Source organism: Mus caroli, unplaced genomic scaffold (assembly GCF_978045245.1).
Source record: "Mus caroli unplaced genomic scaffold, Mus_caroli_1 scaffold_2, whole genome shotgun sequence".
Lineage (NCBI taxonomy): Eukaryota > Metazoa > Chordata > Mammalia > Rodentia > Muridae > Mus > Mus caroli.
The window spans coordinates 60,606,978-60,625,120 of record NW_028227257.1 but is presented as its reverse complement, the minus strand read 5'-3'; the positions used below and the strand labels follow the sequence as shown (position 1 = coordinate 60,625,120).

Here is an 18,143-nt window from a genome sequence, read left to right as displayed (position 1 = left end):
GGCTGGTATTGTTATTGCAGGGAGTGGAACCAGTGACCCTTTGTCATGTCTTTTAATAACTGGACTGAGTATATGGGAGAAGTAGTGGGAACATGAGACAGCAGACAACCACCATCATCACCACTACCAAGACAGGGTAGAGATAGTGAATGTGTTGGGATTTTTGGATTAGAATTCTGGCCAGCATCCTCCTTACTTTGTGACTATGGACTATATCCTTCAGAAATGTACCTCCTTTTTCTATTTTACATTTTCAAAATATAAAATGACCTCAGAAACTTATAGTTTGTAAGCTTAGGTAGAATAGCCACAGGTGCTAATTTTACTATGGAAGACAATAAAAGATCCTTGGAGTGTTGACTATCTGCCATTTAAAACATGAAGCAGATTACCTTTGCATACATAGCTCTGGCCGTTCAGTATGGGTGGTCAGTACTTAGCAGTTTAGAGAGAAATCTGGAAGCTTCAAGTAGCTCCAGTTCCATTTCCTATTTCACTCCCTTTAAAGGAGGACAGATTTTGGAGTTAAAGTTTGCATGCGAATATTGGTGATCTATCTCTGCTCTTGTGCTCAGTGCTTATGGGTGTGTACATCAGGCGAAAGCACAGGTGTGTAGAAAAAAAGATCCTGGAGAGAATGCCATTTCTTTACACTTTTCTGGTGAGCAAAACTGACGTGACCATTTCTGCCCAATTAGGAGCTCTTGTCCCTGGCAAAACGGAAGCGCAGTGACTCTGAGGAGAAGGAGCCTCCTGTGAGTCAGCCTGCAGCCTCATCAGATTCAGAGACCTCCGACAGTGATGATGAGGTGAGTGTGAAGGAGTTAGGCCTGGATGATTGGCAAGCATTTGCGGAAGGTTCCTGACTTGGTGATGCTGCCGTAAACCAAGACTGTAACCTAAGACCTGTTAGAGCTTGGTAGGGAACAGAAATTGTGTGAGCAGAGCTTTACATTATAGTGGCCGTTCTCTGTTGTAGAGGGGCCAAACATTAGTCTTTTTCTTTTTTTTAAAGATTTATTTATTTATGAGTGCTTTATCTGTATGTACACTTGCATGCCAGAAGAGGGCATCAGATCCTAGTATAGATAGTTGTGAGCCACCACGTGGTTCCTGGGAATTAAACTCAGAACCTCTAGAAGAACAGATAGTGCTCTTAACCACTGAGCTGCCTCTTTAGGCCCCCCCTCTCCCCCTCCCTCCTCCCCCTCCCCCATCATTGTTTTAAAAAGTCATCTTTTAAATACTGCTTTTATGTTAGAAAACAAATTCTAAGTCAGGCATTGTGATGCATGCCTATAATTTCAGCATTCAGGAAGCTGAAACAGTGAGATCAAGAGTTCAAAGCCAGCCTGAGTTATATAGAAGAAAAATTATACAGAAAAAATGTATATGCTATATTTATTTTAGTGATAAATACTTTGAGACACAAAGCTTCTTTGGGGAGATTGATATGCCATTCCTGAAAGTAATGGTATTGACTTTAGAGGAAGGTAAAAAGGAAGCTGTTGTTGTCTAAATCAAGGCAGTTTTCTCAAATTGTCCAGGAGCAAAAGCAAAGCTTTAAAAGACCCAGAATCTGAGTGGAAAACAAGGGATAGGTGTTCTCGACTGACTTAAAGAATGTTTCCCCTGCGTGATTTCCTGTACTGAGGGAGAGAGGGAAAGACTATCCTTTTGTTCAGTCGCTTATTCTACAGTCTAAGAGAATACTTTTAACCATCAATTTAAAAATGTTTATTTAATGACACAAAGTTTCATTAACCTAAGTAGTCCTCACCACTTGTTACTGTCTGTAAAGCAAGCGCTTGCCCTCTGCTTGACAACAGGAGTGTTCTAGTGCTAAGCCATTCAGGAGAACTACAAGTGCTTCTACAGCAAGAGTAGCAAATGTTTATTCTTTTGCCAGTGCTGCTCTGTTACAAAATCTGTGAGGCCTATGAACTAATTTGATTTGAGTTTTGTCTTTTTAGTGGATTAACAATGCAGAAAGATCTTTGTTTTGTTACTGTTTGTTTTGAGATGATGTCTTCCTCTGCTGTTAGCCTTGGTTGCTTGGGAACTCACTATATGGCTGAGGCTGGCCTTAAACTCCTAAGCCTCCTGACTCTACTTCCCAAATTCTGGAGTTAGAGGCTTATTTCACCACCTTACCCTTCATCCTTCCAGACTTCCACAGGATTAGAGCCATAGCGTGTGTTAGAGTAAACTGTCCTGCTAAATCTTTATAGTTAGGGTTCCCTTTGTTCTGGTTACATATATTCTTTACCTTAGCCAAGTACGGTTTCTTTAACTTTGGAGAGGCTGAGGCAGGAGGATCTTGAATTTGAAACTAGCTGGGACTGTATATCAAGATCTTCCACTTAAACAAAACATGCATCCCACTTTACCTCATCTATTTGTGTATGCAGTGAGGAAAAGCTTGGCTGTTGGGTTGTGCCCTGTTTACCACAGAAAGAAATTTGGAGCAGCTTTTACCTCTTAAGATTGTTCTTTTAAGGTTTGTTTTGTTTTGTTTTGTTTTTTAAATTGTATATCTGTGCATATGTGCACTTGAGTGCAAGTGCCTGCGTGGACCAGAGACAGCATTAGATTCTCCTTAAGCTACAGTTACAGATGCTTATGAACTACCTGTTGTTGGGACCAAGATTGAATACCAGCTTTTGTCAAAGCAGCAAAGCTTTGTTAACCACTTAGCCATTTCTTCAACAACCCATAAACTGTTCTTAACCTCTGCTGCAGTCTGTCTCCTCCCTCTAACCCCTGCCCACAGGCTTATTGTAGCTCTGCGTGATTGATAGGGAGTAGCAAGTTCTGTGTTAACTATTCTGAAAGCTCGTCTTTCCACCTAGCCCAGTACAGAGCACTTCAAAGTTAGAGCAAGTGTTTTACTAGTTTGGATAGTTAGGAGGTAACATAGTCTTTTTTTTTTTTTTTTTTTTCCTTATCATTTTTTATTCAACTCTGGCACTAGAGAACTCAGTGATAGCACCATGATCCAGAATTAGGCTGTAGAAAGTTTAAGTTGGGTGGGGGTTCTTGAGGGATCTATGAAATAAGAAATTTGAGATCGAGGCTATTGTCTTTTTTTCTTTGCCATAATGTGCTTCCACACATCTGTCTGGGAAAACAGTGCTGTTCTCTGTTGTTGTTGTTTGGTTGCAAACCAGCCTTGAAAATCTTTTTGGTTGTTGAAGTGCCCATCCTCAGTGAGATGGAACAAACATGTGCCAGGGGCTTCCTAGAGTTTTTAAAACATGCTCCTTTATTTTTCTCTATTTGTTTATTTGTAATTTTGATGCAGCCATCTTCCTACCTTCACTTCCCAAGTGCTGGGATTATAAGTCTGAGCCACCCTACCTGGATACTTTTGTCATTAGTTAGACATGAATATATGTATAAAGAAATGGTTTAGTCCTCTTAGATTTTATAGTACAGAAAATTGATGAGAACAGTTAATTTTAAAATTTTTATTTATTCTGTATGTGAATGAATGTATTCTATGTGTGGGTACCCTTATCATTATGCACATGTAGAGGTCAGATGACAACTTATAATAAGAGTTCTTTACTTCCTCATGTGGGTTTCAGGAATTAAACTCAAGTCGCCAGGCTTGGTAGCACATGCCTTTACTTGCTGAGCCACAAACCAAGAACAGCTAATTTAAAAGGTCAGTGGGAGCTTGGTATGGGGCCACAACTTGTAATCCAGAACTTGGGAGGTACGGGCAACATGATCAGGAGTGCAGGTCATCTGTGCCTACTTACAAAGTCTAAGGCCAGTCGAGCTGCATGAGACCCTGTCTGGCAGGGGCTTGGTGAGGGAATTAATGAATAGTTTATCATAAGGAGTAAAGCACTCTGATTTTACAGCAAGAGAACTGCTACTTGATTTATATGGAGATGGGAAATAGAGAGAAATGATAACAGTTTTCCATTTAGAGTAAGCTATATGTACTTGGACAGTAAGTATAAGATCCGATAGGTGAGGGAATAAGTGGATATTCTATGTGTAATAATTTTTAAGGGGAAACCCTAAGTTTAGTAAATATATTGATGCATTATTTGGGGTAAAGATTCTTGAGCTACAATAAAAATTAGCAAGGCTTTTTCTGTTTCATATGGACCAAGCCTCAGAAACTGGAAAGAACACTTCAGCAGCTGACGGTCATAACACTTTGACTTCAGTACACGAAAAGAGGAAATGACGGAGAAAAATAGCCTTGGTGGAATTTCTGATTTTCTTTTTCCAACATAAAACAGTATATTGAATTTTGTAGAACAAGGGTTTTGTTTTGTTTTCGAGACAGAGTCTCCCTATGTAGTCCTGACTGTCCTTGAACTTGCCATGTAGACCAGGCTAGCCTCAGATTTACAGAGGTGTGCCTCTGCTTCCTGGATGCTGGGATTAAATGAGTGCACCACCACTCCATGTTGTTTGAGACAGGGCTTATTATATCCCAGGCTGGCTTGAAATTCACTGTATTGCCAAAAGGAACTTGAACTATTTTATAATAATTTTAATTTTTACTTATGTGTATGTATGCATCTGAGTGCAGTACTGGTAGAATGTAGAGACATCAGATCTGAACTGGACTTACTACTCATGTGGGTACTGGAATCAGGTCCTCTGCCAGAACAGTGTGTTATTCAATGGGCCCTCTCTCCAGCCTAAGTTGAACTTCTGATCTTCATGTCTCCGGTTCTGATCTGCTGGAGATCAAAACCTGGGCTTCCTGCATGCTAAGTAAGCACTCTACCCACTGAGCTCCTCCCACAGCTAGGACATGATTTTAATGAGATTGAAACTTTGTTATTCTCTCTCTCTTTAGTCTCATGTTACCCAGAGTAAGCAGTTAAGTCACTATGTCACTGGTATTTTACACATAAAAAGCAGGCACAGGTTAAACGCTTGGCTCTTTTCCAGTTCTTTTGACCCAGTTCCAGCACTGTTTGTTACTAGCCTAGCCGCTATTCTTGAAATGTTTTTCTTTCATATATAAATTTAATTTAGAACCAGCATGGAGACCCACAGTCCCTGTACTGAGAGTTAAGGCAGGAGCTCGTTCCTGGCTGTACAGTGAATCTGAGGCCAGGCTGGGCTGTATGAGACCCTGGCTCAAGGGGGTTGGAGGGGCTAGCTCAAATACTTTCTTCTCTGTATCCCAAGACCTAGGTGTGTAGGTGTTTTTGCCTCTTAGAGATGCTGTCTGAAATCTTGAAGTTTCTTTGCTCTCTTGCCTCTAGAATATTCATAGTACTCAGTATGTCAAGGCTACCCAAGCCTGAACCAACCACTTCCATCTTATGTTTCATCCCATCTCTTTTCTGAGTGTTTGGAAGGAAACTGGCCCCAGGCTGTTTGTAACATCCACATACCCTCTGATTTGTTATTTAACTGTTGCCCATTAAGCTGTTACCTCAATCAAGAGTCAGGCTGTAGCGGGGCATGGTGGCGCACGCCTTTAATCCCAGCACTCGGGAGGCAGAGGCAGGCGGATTTCTGAGTTCGAGGCCAGCCTGGTCTACAAAGTGAGTTCCAGGACAGCCAGGGCTACACAGAGAAACCATGTCTCGAAAAAAAAAAAAAGAGTCAGGCTGTAGTCTGTTTTATTGAATAAGAAACATCTTTCCTCTAGCCTTTATCTTTTGCTTTCTTTGCTGCATATTTATATAATCACTTGTCTGGTGTTGTGTGTGGCTTACATACCAGCAGGATGACAGTATGTATAACACCTGACTGACAGCCCAATCCTCCTTTTCCTTTGGTGGTTTGTGGGTAGCCATTACTGGGTGGACTCAGAGTTGAGATGTGGACCAGGCCTTTGCGCTGACATAAGCTTACATTTACTCTTCAGTTTCTCTGATCCTTGCAATCTTCAGGGTAAAAAGTAAACAAAACACCGAAGTTCAGAATCCACGGCTTCTTAGATACCTCTCATGTGGCTGTTAGTATCTAGAATAAGAAATACAGAGCCCTCCTGTCAAACACACAGTTCATATAAAAATCCCATAATGCTAAGGATCTTAGAGATCACCTGGACTCCTGTAATTCCTCAGATAAGAAAATAGAGGCTTGCACTTTTCACAGGTAGCAACAAAGCTACCCCTTCACTACTGCCTCAGTCCTCAAACAAATCATGAAATTTAGCTCATTCCTTTACTTCATCCTTCCTGGAGGAAACATCAGAACATCAATTCTGACCTGTTTTTCCTCACTCCACTTACTGTTTCACTCTGACAATGAAAGACTTCATTTGTCCTGTGTTGAGAGTCACAGGACAAGGGAATAAAGGTTTTGAAGGGACAGGTGAGCAGTCTCTAGCATACCAACGAATAAGATAATTCTGTATTGTTCTCTTGCCTGTCTTCCCTTATACTTTAATAGAATCTGTATTGTGGGAGAGTAGGTATTGCACAACATTTGATATATGTGCTTAGGCCAAAAACATAGGAATATCTGACTTGTAGATTTTATTGTAAAATACTGCAAATATGATCTACTCTCCAGAGGCAAATAAATAAATAATTAAATAAATAAAAAATCTTGGGATGCTTATTGGAACTCTTTGAGTCTTCCTGAAATTCTCAGAATTTAAGTATTTACCCGTGGGTAGTAGGAATACAAACAGTTCTCTGCACTTAGGTGCTCGGAGCTAAATAGAAGTCTTTGGACTCCACCAAGTGTTTAGTCATCAGGTGGACACCTTCAGCTGGAAATTTGTTTTTTTGTTGTTGTTGTTGTTTTGTTTTTTGTTTGGTTTTTCGAGACAGGGTTTCTCTGTGTAGCCCTGGCTGTCCTGGAACTCAATTTGTAGACCAGGCTGGCCTCGAACTCAGAAATCCACCTGCCTCTGCCTCCCAAGTGCTGGGATTAAAGGTGTGCGCCACCACCACCCGGCTGGAAATTTGTTTTTTAAAAAGAGTTTTCATTAATTTTTTTGTGGGCAGGCAAAAGTCACAGCACACATGTTGGAGGCCAGCACAACTTTCAGGAGTTCGGTCTCTGCTCCCACTATGTAGTCATTAAGCTTGGCAGCAAGTTCCCTGACCCACTGAACATTTCACTGGCTTTAGGTACAGCATTCTAATTCCCCATAGGGTCACTGGTTGCATTGATTGGCTATTTTCCTGTGGTGGTCTGAGTCAGGCTCATGGGGGCCGGTGGGTGTGTGGTGCAGCTTTGTATCTTCTTTTGGAGATTGTTGGGAGAAAATCAACCAATACCCTTTTCACATTTAGGTTTAGCAAAAAGCTCTCTTTTAAATTGGCATTTAAGTTTCTTCTGTTTTTCTTCCATTTTAACCCTTGTCTTTTAACTCCCCATAAAGGAGTGTCTTATGCAACAGTTGCTGGGCTCACACTTAGGCAGAGAGAAAGGGAGTGGAAGGGCAAGGAAGCCAGTGGCTTCACTAGTGTGACTCTCGGTAGTTTTTGCTCTGGTCCGTGCCCACCTCCCCAGGGAATCCAGAGTTTGGCTCTGTTGCACATTAGAAACCCACACCTGCAAAACCAGCCCTAGCCACTCGGGCTCACATGGGACCCTGATAGTACAACCTTTTACTCTAAACCGCCTCACATTTCTGTTGAGGAGTCCACAGTGTCCAGACACTGTTTGGGAAAAGTGGATTGAGGCCATTTTCTTAACAGAATAGATACAGAGTACTGTGTGCATTTTTGTGCTATTTCTTGTAACAAGAATCAATGGAACAATATACATTATTGGTTCTAATATTGTCTGCATAAAAAATTGATGTAGTTTTAGCTCATTTAACAAAAACTGAACATTGTGGACTGTTTTGAATTCCTTTACACTGACTTGAAAATCATATTCCTTAAGGATTTAAAATTAGAAATGCCTAAAACTTCAGGTTTAAGAGAAAATTACAACTTCGTTCTAGATGATGATCTAGGTGTTGAAATGTAAATTTATGTATACCAGGCACTATTCACTCTCATAGTATTTCATAACATGCAGGTGTTTTCTTTTCATTCCTCATTAAATGGAAAAGTAAGTGACAGTTAAAGGGATGTGTCCCAGGTGTAAGTCAGCACTCGGGAGCAGTGCTAGTTTGAGTTCTACCTGGGCTCTGTAGGAAGACTTGGTCTTCAAAAACAGAGCAAGTCATCTTCAACAGTGTCTTTACCAAGATGAAGTAAGAGTGTGGGTCTTAGGGATAGCCTCTGTGGGAAACTAACAGGATGGCTACTTCTCCAGAATTACCAAGACAACAGAAACTACCCATCATAAATGTACTGCACTGGGTTTACCATCGTCCTATTAGAGTAGGAGCAAAGATGCTGTATTTTGCTAAATAGTAGATATAGACATTTTAGGGTTTTTTGTTTGGTTGGTTGGGTGGCTTTTGGTTTTTTGAGACAGGGTTTCTCTGTATAGCCCTGGCTGTCCTGGAACTCACTTTGTAGACTAGGCTGGCCTCAAACTCAGAAATCCACCTGCCTCTGCCTCCCAAGTGCTGGCAGCCACCACTGCCCGGCTGAAATTTTAGTTTACAGATTTGAATCGTCTGTGCTGATGAAAGGGTCATCATAATTTAATACACATTCCTTGTAGAATGGAAATTAAAAAGTAGACTACAATTCATGATTTTTTTTTTCAGCTAAAGTCATTCTAAAACAGCAGGTTAAAATATCAAAAGACTTTTTGGATAGAATTGCAACCATGTGCTGCCTATTATTTTAATGACCAGATTTCAGGTTCCTTAAGTTTAGAACTCCAGGATCTCATATTTATGATTTAATGAAACACTGTTACAGCGTAATCCAGTTTACTTTAAAAAAATATGTATGGGTATTTTGCTTGTATGTATGTGTTCCATGTGCAACACTTGGACTGCAGTGGATTTCCTAAAATTAGACTCAACACATGGCTACCATGTAGATGCTGGAAGCTAAACCTCAATTCTCTGAAAGAGCAGCCAGAACTCTTAACTTTTGAGTCATCTCCTGTCTCCAGTCTTTATGATATTGCAGTCAGTAAAGCTCCTGCATGAAAACAGGAGTCCAGGTCCCTAGCACCCACATAAAAGCCAGAGGTGCATGTCTATAGCTCTACCGCTGGGGGCAATGAAGACGGACGGATCCCAGAGCTCCCTTCCACCAATCTCAGTGAGAGACCCTGTCTCAAACACTGAAGTGGAGAGCAGTTGAGAAACAGACATTTGACATTGTACATGCACAAGCATACAAATACTTTCACATCCACATGTACTGTGCACTACCCACAGCAAAGTAAAGAAAACAGCAGAAAGCAGGAGACACTGGAGCACAGTGTATTTGTGAGTTAGTTCTGTACTAACTAGCAGTGGGACTTGGTGCTTGTCTGTGTGACTGAATTAGGTCCTCTGCAAGAGCAGGGTGGACATAGAACTGTTGAGCTGTCTCTCCAGCAATCTCACAGGCCAAATTTTTTTTAAACAAGATTCAGTATTCAGACTTAACAGTCTAACTTTATTTACTGCTTCTTTGGAGTTGCCAGTGCTATTCATGCCAGAGGGTGGCTCTTGTCCCTTTTCCCTGTGTTTCTTGTTGTTTTCTCCTGCAGGAAGCTTTGTCTTCCTGAGACCCACACGAGCGCTCAGCTGTCCTGAGTACGCTAACCCAGCATGCTAGCCCTCAGCAGTTGGTGCCATCTCTACCACAGAAAATAGAAAAACTTGTTTTCTCTTCCTATGCAGCTCCAGACTAGCTTCAAACCCGGAATCCCCCTGTCTCCCCTTCACAAATACTGGTATTATAAGCGTGTATCACTTCATTAAAGTGCCTAGTCCTATTTCAATTTTCCTTTTTCCCCTCCTTATAGTGGACATTTGGGAGCAATAAAAATAAGAAGAAAGGAAAAACCAGAAAAGTAGAGAAGAAAGGAGCCATGAAGAAGCAAGCCAACAAAGCTGCCTCCTCGGGCAGCTCAGACAGAGACAGCTCAGCTGAGAGCTCTGCCCCTGAGGAAGGTGAGCCCAGCACCCAGCCCAGCAGGAGTCGGGAGAAGGGAAAAGGAAGGGGCCGTGGGTCTTTAATACCAAAGGGTTGGTTAGGCTGCTGAAGTGTGACCATAGATCTCCTATGTTAGGCTCAATTTTGAGTGTTCTCTTTTTTTCTGAGAAATTATTGGTCTGACTGAGAAGGGAAATCTTTGAAACAGATACCAAATCCCATAGAAAATATTCCTCCATGAAGATAATAAATTTTGCTGTTTTTGTCAATACTAGTTTGACAGCTGAATTTGTTCAAGGACTAGAATAGTAACCTGTTTTGATTTTGGTTTTGTTTTTTGTTTTTAATTTTTGGCCCAAAAAATGGCCTAACCTGGTTTTAAGCACTTGTCTATGAATGCAAGTTAAATAAAACAAACGCAGGTATAACTGATGATTTAATACCCATTAGTAATGTGTGCTGGGTTTTGTTTGTTTGTTTGTTTGTTTGTTTTTGTTGTTGCTATTCAGGTCAAACTGGCCCTGTCCTCTCTATGTGGTCCACGTTGGCCTTGAACTGGTGACCTTCTGGTCTCAAACTTCTGAGTCTGAAAAAAGGAAAAAAGAATGCAGAATTATCAAAATCTACTGGATGAGTTTGACTTTGTGAGGAACAAGATAATTTATGTAGTCTAAAAGCATTGCCTAGTACATACTGGCCTTTATACAGAGACACCTGGGGATAACATCTAACCATGCGATCCAGGTCATCAGTGCCCGTAGCCACAGACGGTGTTACATACTTCTGGTGTAACACTAAAGGGAAGGCAGGGAAGAGTGCCTGGGGGCGGGGGGGGGGGGTGAATCATACAGCAACAGCAAGACCTAGCATAGGTCCCCAGCCAGGACTGCACAGGGAGGAGGAGGAAGAGGAGCAGGAGCAGGAGGAATGAAGGTGACTTTTTAAAAAGCTGTTGGATTGTAGCTTGGCGGCAGCCTACTTGTCTTATCAAAGCCCTCAGTTTGATCCACAGTACCATGGAGGTAGGGACAACAAAGGACATGAATAACTTTTGTAAAATGGTTGCCAAATACATAGCCTAAATTGTTTCTTGACAGAACAAACCAAGCAGGCCAGATTAGGGGATAACTTGCTATTTAAACTTAAATGAAATAAAATTCATACTTAAAATTTAGATTCACAGTTGCACTACTCATATTCCAGTTGTCTGTCAGCCACCCATGGTTGTAACCATTCAAATGAAGAATTATTAATTTATAAAAAAAAATACAGGCTGAGGTGGGGAGATGGCTCAGAGGTTGAGAGCAGTAGACTCTTACAGAAGTCCTGAGTTAGTTTCCCAGTAAATCACAAGCGCCCGTGACTCCAGCTCCCAGAGATTTGATACCATAGCCTCTGAAGACACTGCATTCGTGCACACATCCTTCTAATTAAAAATAATAAAAATAGAATAAAAAATTTAAAAAACACGGATTTATTCACTAAGATAGGGCATCCACATAGCAACTTTGTAGCTGGTGGGGACTCAACAGACTCCAGAGGTAGGCAAGGTGGACGAGCTTTAATCCCAGCACTTGTGAGGGAGAAGCAGAACAGGCTGGTCTGTGCAGAGTTCAGGACAGCCAAGGCAACAGTAAGATGGGGTTATTAGTTAAGTTTTCCCATTGCTGTAATGACATAGGGAGAAAGGAGGTATTTCGGCTCATAGTTTGGGGTATAGCTCATCATAACATGCAAGGCCTGGTGGCAGGAGCCCAGGCAGTGGGCTGCAGCACATCTGCTTACCAGGAAGCAGAGGGCAGAGAAATGAATGCTGGTGCATAGCTCCTTTTTTTTTTTCATCCAGGCTTTAAACTCAGGAAATAGTGCCACACTCACTCTTAGAGTTGGCTTTCCTACCTTAGTTAAACTAATCAAGATATCTTGTCATCAGCATACCTAGAAGCTTGTCTTCTATGAGACTCTAGATCTAGTCAAGTTGACAGTCTTCACCATCATACAGAATAAGCTTCACATTGTGTTTTCATTTCCACCTCACAGGATTCTGTGAAACAATATAGTAGGCTTCAATTGTTCAAAATTGTAATGGCGTTGACAGACTGTGGCTAATCCAGACTTGGTGGCACACCCCTGTAGTCCCAGCTGCTCACGAGGGAGGCTAAGGCAGCGTGGTCATTTGGACCCAGAATTTGGGGCCAACTTGGAAAATGCAGTGAGCCTTCAACTCAAAACAAAGTTAACTGGGCTTCCTAGATGGCTCAAGATGCTTGACACCAAGATAACTTGAGTTTGATCCCTGGAGCCTCAAAAGTTAGGAAAACACTGACTGACCACCACACATGAGCCCTGACACAAGCATATTCTTGCCCCACCCCCACCCCCCACCCCCGCTCTCTCTCACTCTTTCTCTCTATCCTCCCCCAACAAACACACACATAAGCAAATGTAATTTTAAAAATTAGGTAATTAAAAATTAAGAAGTATAACTGGTGGTGGTTGGCACACCTTTAATTCCAGCACTCAGGAGGTAGGGTCAGATGGATCTGTGAGTTCGAGGCTAGCCTGGTCTACAGAGTTCCAGGACAGCTAGGACTACAAAGAGAAACCCTTTCTCAATTTGACTTTCATACTCTGTTTACTTAGGTCATTTGTTAATACTGCCTATATAACTTCACTTATCTCTCCAGTACCCTTTAATGAGGGTTAGCCTTTATATTTCTTAGTTTTTTGGTTTTGCTCTGGTTTTGGTTTTTTGAAACAGGGTTACTCTGTAACCCTGACTATCCTCAAACTAGCTCTGTGGATCAGGCTGGCCTCGAACTCACATGGATCTGCCTGCCTCTGCCTCCCAAGTCCTGGGGTGCACCACCACCACTCAGCAAAACTTGACATCTACCTGTCTGTCTGTCTGTCAATCTGTCTATCTATAGGTTGTTTTTTTAGGTCTATAATTTTTTTTCCCAGAGTAACCAAGTTGAGTTGAAAGATGTGTGTGGCAGGTAACACATACCTGTAAACCCAGAACTCAGGAGGCAGAGGCAGGAAGAACATGAGTTTGAAGATGTCTTGTGCTACATAGCAAAAATCTGTCTCAAAAAAGAAAAGAATTATGGTCATTTTTCCAGCCTAAATTTCCCTAAGTGTTTGCTTTTACCAAAGACAGATCAAGGAGACATCCCAAGTGGGTGGAAATGGCTTTGTGCCTTTCCTGTGGGAGAGCCAAGGGGTGGCACGTGTCACAGGGCATGGTGTGATCTTTTGTTGGTTTTCGTTGCAGGTGAAGTGTCAGATTCTGACAGCAACAGCTCCTCTTCCAGTTCAGATTCAGACTCCTCGTCAGAAGATGAAGAGTTCCATGATGGCTATGGAGAGGATCTTATGGGAGATGAGGAAGATAGGGCCCGACTGGAGCAGATGACGGAGAAGGAGAGGGAGCAGGAGCTCTTCAACCGCATAGAGAAGAGAGAGGTGTTGAAAAGAAGGTAAGCGATCTGTACACGTAGTTTGTTTCTCACAGTTTAATATCTTCTCCAGCTTCACAGTGGTATAAGGCTTTACCCATATAATTATTTTTTTCATTTATTACAGTTTTTGATAAATTACATGAGATGCCAAACACTTCATTTCACAGGATGTCTTGTCCCACTGGCCACCAAGTAAATGCACAGACACTTTGTATTAATTATGAGAGCTTGGCCTGAGCTTGGCAGACCCTCAGCTAGCTCATCTAAGTAAACCCGACCCTCTAGCTCTGTCACACCATGTGGCTTGTTAGTTACCTTTTCCGCAGTCCCTGTACCTGTTCCTCCTTCCTCTGTGTCTGCCTGGCAAATCTCCCACCTCTCTCTCTCTTTCCCAGAGTTCCTATCTCTGCCTGGAAGTTTGGCCTATCCTCTCCTGCTTTGCTATAGGCCGTTCAGCTCTTTATTAAACCAATCAGAAGGTGATGGAGAACATGTTTACAAAACACCGAGACAGGTGATGCTTCATAAAAAGATAATCTTTCCGCAGTGCACAAGAAATTATCCCAACAATGCTTTGTGAAAATGGTTTTACCAAACTACAACAATTAAGATTTGAGCATGTGAGGCTAGAGAGATGGTTTAGTGGCTAAGAGCACTGACTGCTCTTCCAGAGGTCCTGAGTTTAGTTCCCAGCAGCCACATGGTGGCTCATAACCATCTATAATGGGATTCAATGCCTTATTCTGGTGTGTCTGAAGATAGCAACAATGTACTCACATACATTCAGTAAATAAATACATCTTTTTAAAAAAAAAAAAAAAATGAGCCGGGTGTGGTGGCGCACGCCTTTAATCCCAGCACTCGGGAGGCAGAAGCAGGTGGATTTCTGAGTTCGAGGCCAGCCTGGTCTACAAAGTGAGTTCCAGGACAGCCAAGGCTACACAGAGAAACCCTGTCTCGAAAAACCAAAAAAATAAAAAATGAAAAACAAGTGAGCCTGCTTGAGTCAGGCTAGGCTATTTGGTAGGTTGGGTCAGTGTTTTGGCTCCCACTGCGTTGACATGCAGCTCTTTCATAAGCTGAAGGAAGTCTGTTCATAGGAATGGACATTTGGAAAAGTGATTGTTAGTGTAATATAAACTAAATAGCTTAGGGTCATATTTATGCCTTCTGTACTAATGTGCATTATTCAGTAGTAGGCTTTTTGTTGGTTTGTGGTTCTGGTGATAGATCTCAGGACCTCAAGATTTCCACTACTGAGTGGTGCCTTCCTTTTTGATTTTTAAGACAAGTTTTCCTGTGTAGTAGCATATACCATTAGTTCTAACACTTGGGAAGCAAAGGCAGGTGGATCTTTGAGTTTCGAGGTTAGCCTGGTCTATATAGTGAGTTCCAGGACAGCCAGAGCTACTTACTAAAAAACAAACAAATATACAAAAGGTAAATAAAATGTAATTAATTTTTACTTATTTACTTTTGTTTTATCGAGACAGGGTTTCTTTGTGTAGCTCTGGCTATCCTGGAACTTAATTTGTACACCAGGCTGGTCTCTGCCTCTCGAGTACTGGGATTAAAGGCATGTACCACCATCACCTAGTGTAATTAATTTAAGTAAAAAATAAAGTAAGTATACTATTTCACTTCAACCAGACAAAAATTATTGAGAAAGTCATAATCTTGTCTTGACTTTTATATTGTGTATGTGCTTGTTTTGTGTACGATATATGTAGGTACTCATAACTATATGTGCACACAAAAGTTATAATAGGGTGTCTGTCAGGTGTCTTTGTATTCTACCTGTTCATCTGAGGCAGGATCTTGGCTAAGCTAGAGACCAGCAAGCCCCAGTGATAGTCCTATTTCCACCCCACTCCCTATGGAGCTGAGATTACAGGAATGTGTAGACTGCCTGGCTTGTTCTGTGGATGCTGGGATATGAACTCTGTACTTCATGGTTGTGTACCATCTTAATGGCTGAGCCATCTCTCCAACCCTTGAATTTAGAATGTCATTTTACTAATTAAGGAAAGTAATGTGGGCCAACTTTGGTGGCTCATGCCTCTGTTCCCAGCACTCAGGAAGCCAGACTGAAACTGTCTTCAATAAAACAAAAGGTTGAAATGTTGGTCTGGGATGTGGCTCAGTGTAAATTACTTGCATGATTTACCAAGTCCCCAGGGTCAGTCATCAGCTCTGCTGTAAACACTCAAGTGTTTAATCAGAATCTGTTTCAGGCTCCCGAGGGTTTGCCATATTTATTTTAAATGACAAAAGTTCTTTCTCTTCTCTCAAAAAGGTCAAAGTAAAATTGTCTTTTGTCTTGGGTAACAGAGTTCCCAGAACTAGCTTCCTTTCCTGTCTACCTGTTATCTTAGAAGAAAATTGAAGCACGTTACCTGTTAATTCTGTTGCCTCAGGAGCCTGTTTGTCCCTTCTGAAGACCATATTAAGTTATGATAAGTTATCCTAGACAAGAATGTTTGGCTTTCTCTGCAGAAAGTGGTAGGTATTCATTTTGAGTGTGAATGCCTACAAGGTAACTTTTATTGCAAGAAACAGGACTTGGAATACTGCCTTGGAGTTGTGGGTGAGGAAAGGTGACTCCTAAAGTTTAGGTTTCTGAACTGTGGAGACCATAAGAAAGGCCAGGATCGGGCTGGAAAGATGGCTCAGCAGTTAAGAGCACTGACTTCTCTTCCAGAGGTACTGAGTTCAATTCTCAGCAGCCACATGGTAGCTCATAACTATCTGTAATGGGATCTGATGCCCTCTTCTGGTGTCTGGTGTATCTGAAGAGAGCAATGATATATTGATATATATAAAATAAATCTTAAAAAAAAAAAGGCCAGAATCACAAATTTTTAGAGTAGTTTGTCCTAAATTTTATATTTGAGGTTTTTTCCATTTTATTTTATTGTTTTATTTTTGAGACAGTGCTTACCATCTAACTTGAATGGTCTGGAACAATGTAGACCAGGCTGACTTCAAACTCCCAGAGATGCTCTTGCCTCTTTCCTCAGTTTTGTGACTAAAAGTTGGTATCACCTCACACAGTGAGTTTAATCTTTGTATGGTAATCGAGGAACTGGGGATCAAACTGAGGCAGATGTTCTCAAGCTCGGAAAGTATGCCGTAACTGAGCCTCTGTTGTTTCCCCTTTAAGAAGCAGGTGATATTTAGTGACATTTTTAGCAGCTAAAAGAACGTGGAAGGTGGTGACAAAGCTCCCGAGCGCCATGATGTTCTGTAGCTCTGGAGCAGTACATGATAGCCACTCAGAAAACTCCCTTCACCTTTTGTTGCTGTTTTGGAAAGTTTTGGGTTTGGGGGTTTCTTTTTTGTTTGTTTAGTTGGTTTTAGTTTTTTGCTGTTTTTATTTTTAGTTTTTCAAGACAGGGTTTCTCTGCATAGCTGTGGCTGTCCTGAAACTATTCTTTGTAGACCAATCTGGCCTTGAACTCTCAGAGATCCCTTGCTTCTGCCTCCTGATTACTGGGATTAAAGGCCCACACTACAACTGTCCACTTCTTTCTTTTATTATTATTATTACCATTTTTAAATGTTGTTGTTGTTGTTTTGGTTTTTTTGAGACAGGGTTTCTCTGTATAACTCTGGCTATCCTGGAACTCACTCTGTAGACCAGGCTGGCCTCAAACTCAGAAATCTGCCTGCCTCTGCCTCCCAAGTGCTGGGATTAAAGGCGTGCGCCACCACGCCGGGCTTAAAATGTTTTTCTGCCTGGGTGTATTACCTACATGTATGTCTGTACCATGTAAGTGCCTGGTGCCTGCAGAGGTTAGAAGAGGATATCAGATCACCCAGATCTGGACTTATAAATGGCTGTGAGCTACTGTGTTGAGTTCTGGCAATCCAACCCAGGCCTGTGCACCTATGCATGGAGGAGCCATTTCTCCAATCCCTAGAGACAGAATCTTGCTGGTACTCCTGAGCTCAAATAGTCCTTCACCTTAGTGCCGACCCCCAAGTAGGACACAGGTATATACACAATGTGCTTAACTTCACTTAGCTGTTTTTTTTTTTTAATTAGTCCATGTAGCATATATTGGCACTTCATTCCCTGTTAGAACTGAGTAGCATTCCATTATACATATATGCTGTAGTTTGTTTGTGAATTTGCCATTAAAGTTGTCCTGGCCTCTTTTTCTAGCATGCATAATGCACCGTGTCTTAGTTGGGAATTCCTTTGGACCAAGGCAGCTCTTATAAAAGCAAAAATTTAGTTGGAGCTTGCTTATAATTTCAGAGGTTCAGTCTATGATCATCAAGATGGGAAGCATGGCAGCATTCAGACTTGGTGCCAGAGAAGGAGCTGAGAGTTGTACATCTTGATCTTAAGCCAGCCACACTGGGTGGAGCCTGAGCATAGAGGCCTCAAAGCCCACCCCCTAGGTGACACACTTTCTCTAACAAAGCTACACTTCCTCCAATAGGACCACACCTCCTAATAGTGCCACTTCCTATAGAACAACCATATGCAAACCACTACATAGCAGAAATGAGTACCTGTTTTCAGTTAATTTGGGCATATTCTGCTGCGTTTTCATTTGAGACATGTTTATTTTCTTTATTGAGATAGAGTCTCATGTATCCCAAACTAAACTCATATACCTGAGGATGACCTTGAACTCCAGTTTTGAATGTTTTTTTTTCTCATGTCCATTCCAATAATGCTTTTGAAGTGGTTGGGTTTTTGGGGGGGTTGGGT

At 41.6% G+C, this 18,143-nt stretch overlaps 1 protein-coding gene across 1 annotated transcript in view; it reads left to right on the top strand.

Moving 5' to 3' along the window:
• The window catches only part of Rtf1 (RTF1 homolog, Paf1/RNA polymerase II complex component), a 58,968-nt gene that overhangs the window by 16,932 nt on the left and 23,893 nt on the right, over positions 1-18,143 (top strand). Inside the window, exons 2-4 of the mRNA XM_021156334.2 lie at positions 699-809; positions 9,823-9,970; positions 13,231-13,435. Coding sequence (XP_021011993.1) covers positions 699-809; positions 9,823-9,970; positions 13,231-13,435 — 464 coding nt within the window. The remainder of the gene's footprint in view (positions 1-698; positions 810-9,822; positions 9,971-13,230; positions 13,436-18,143) is intronic.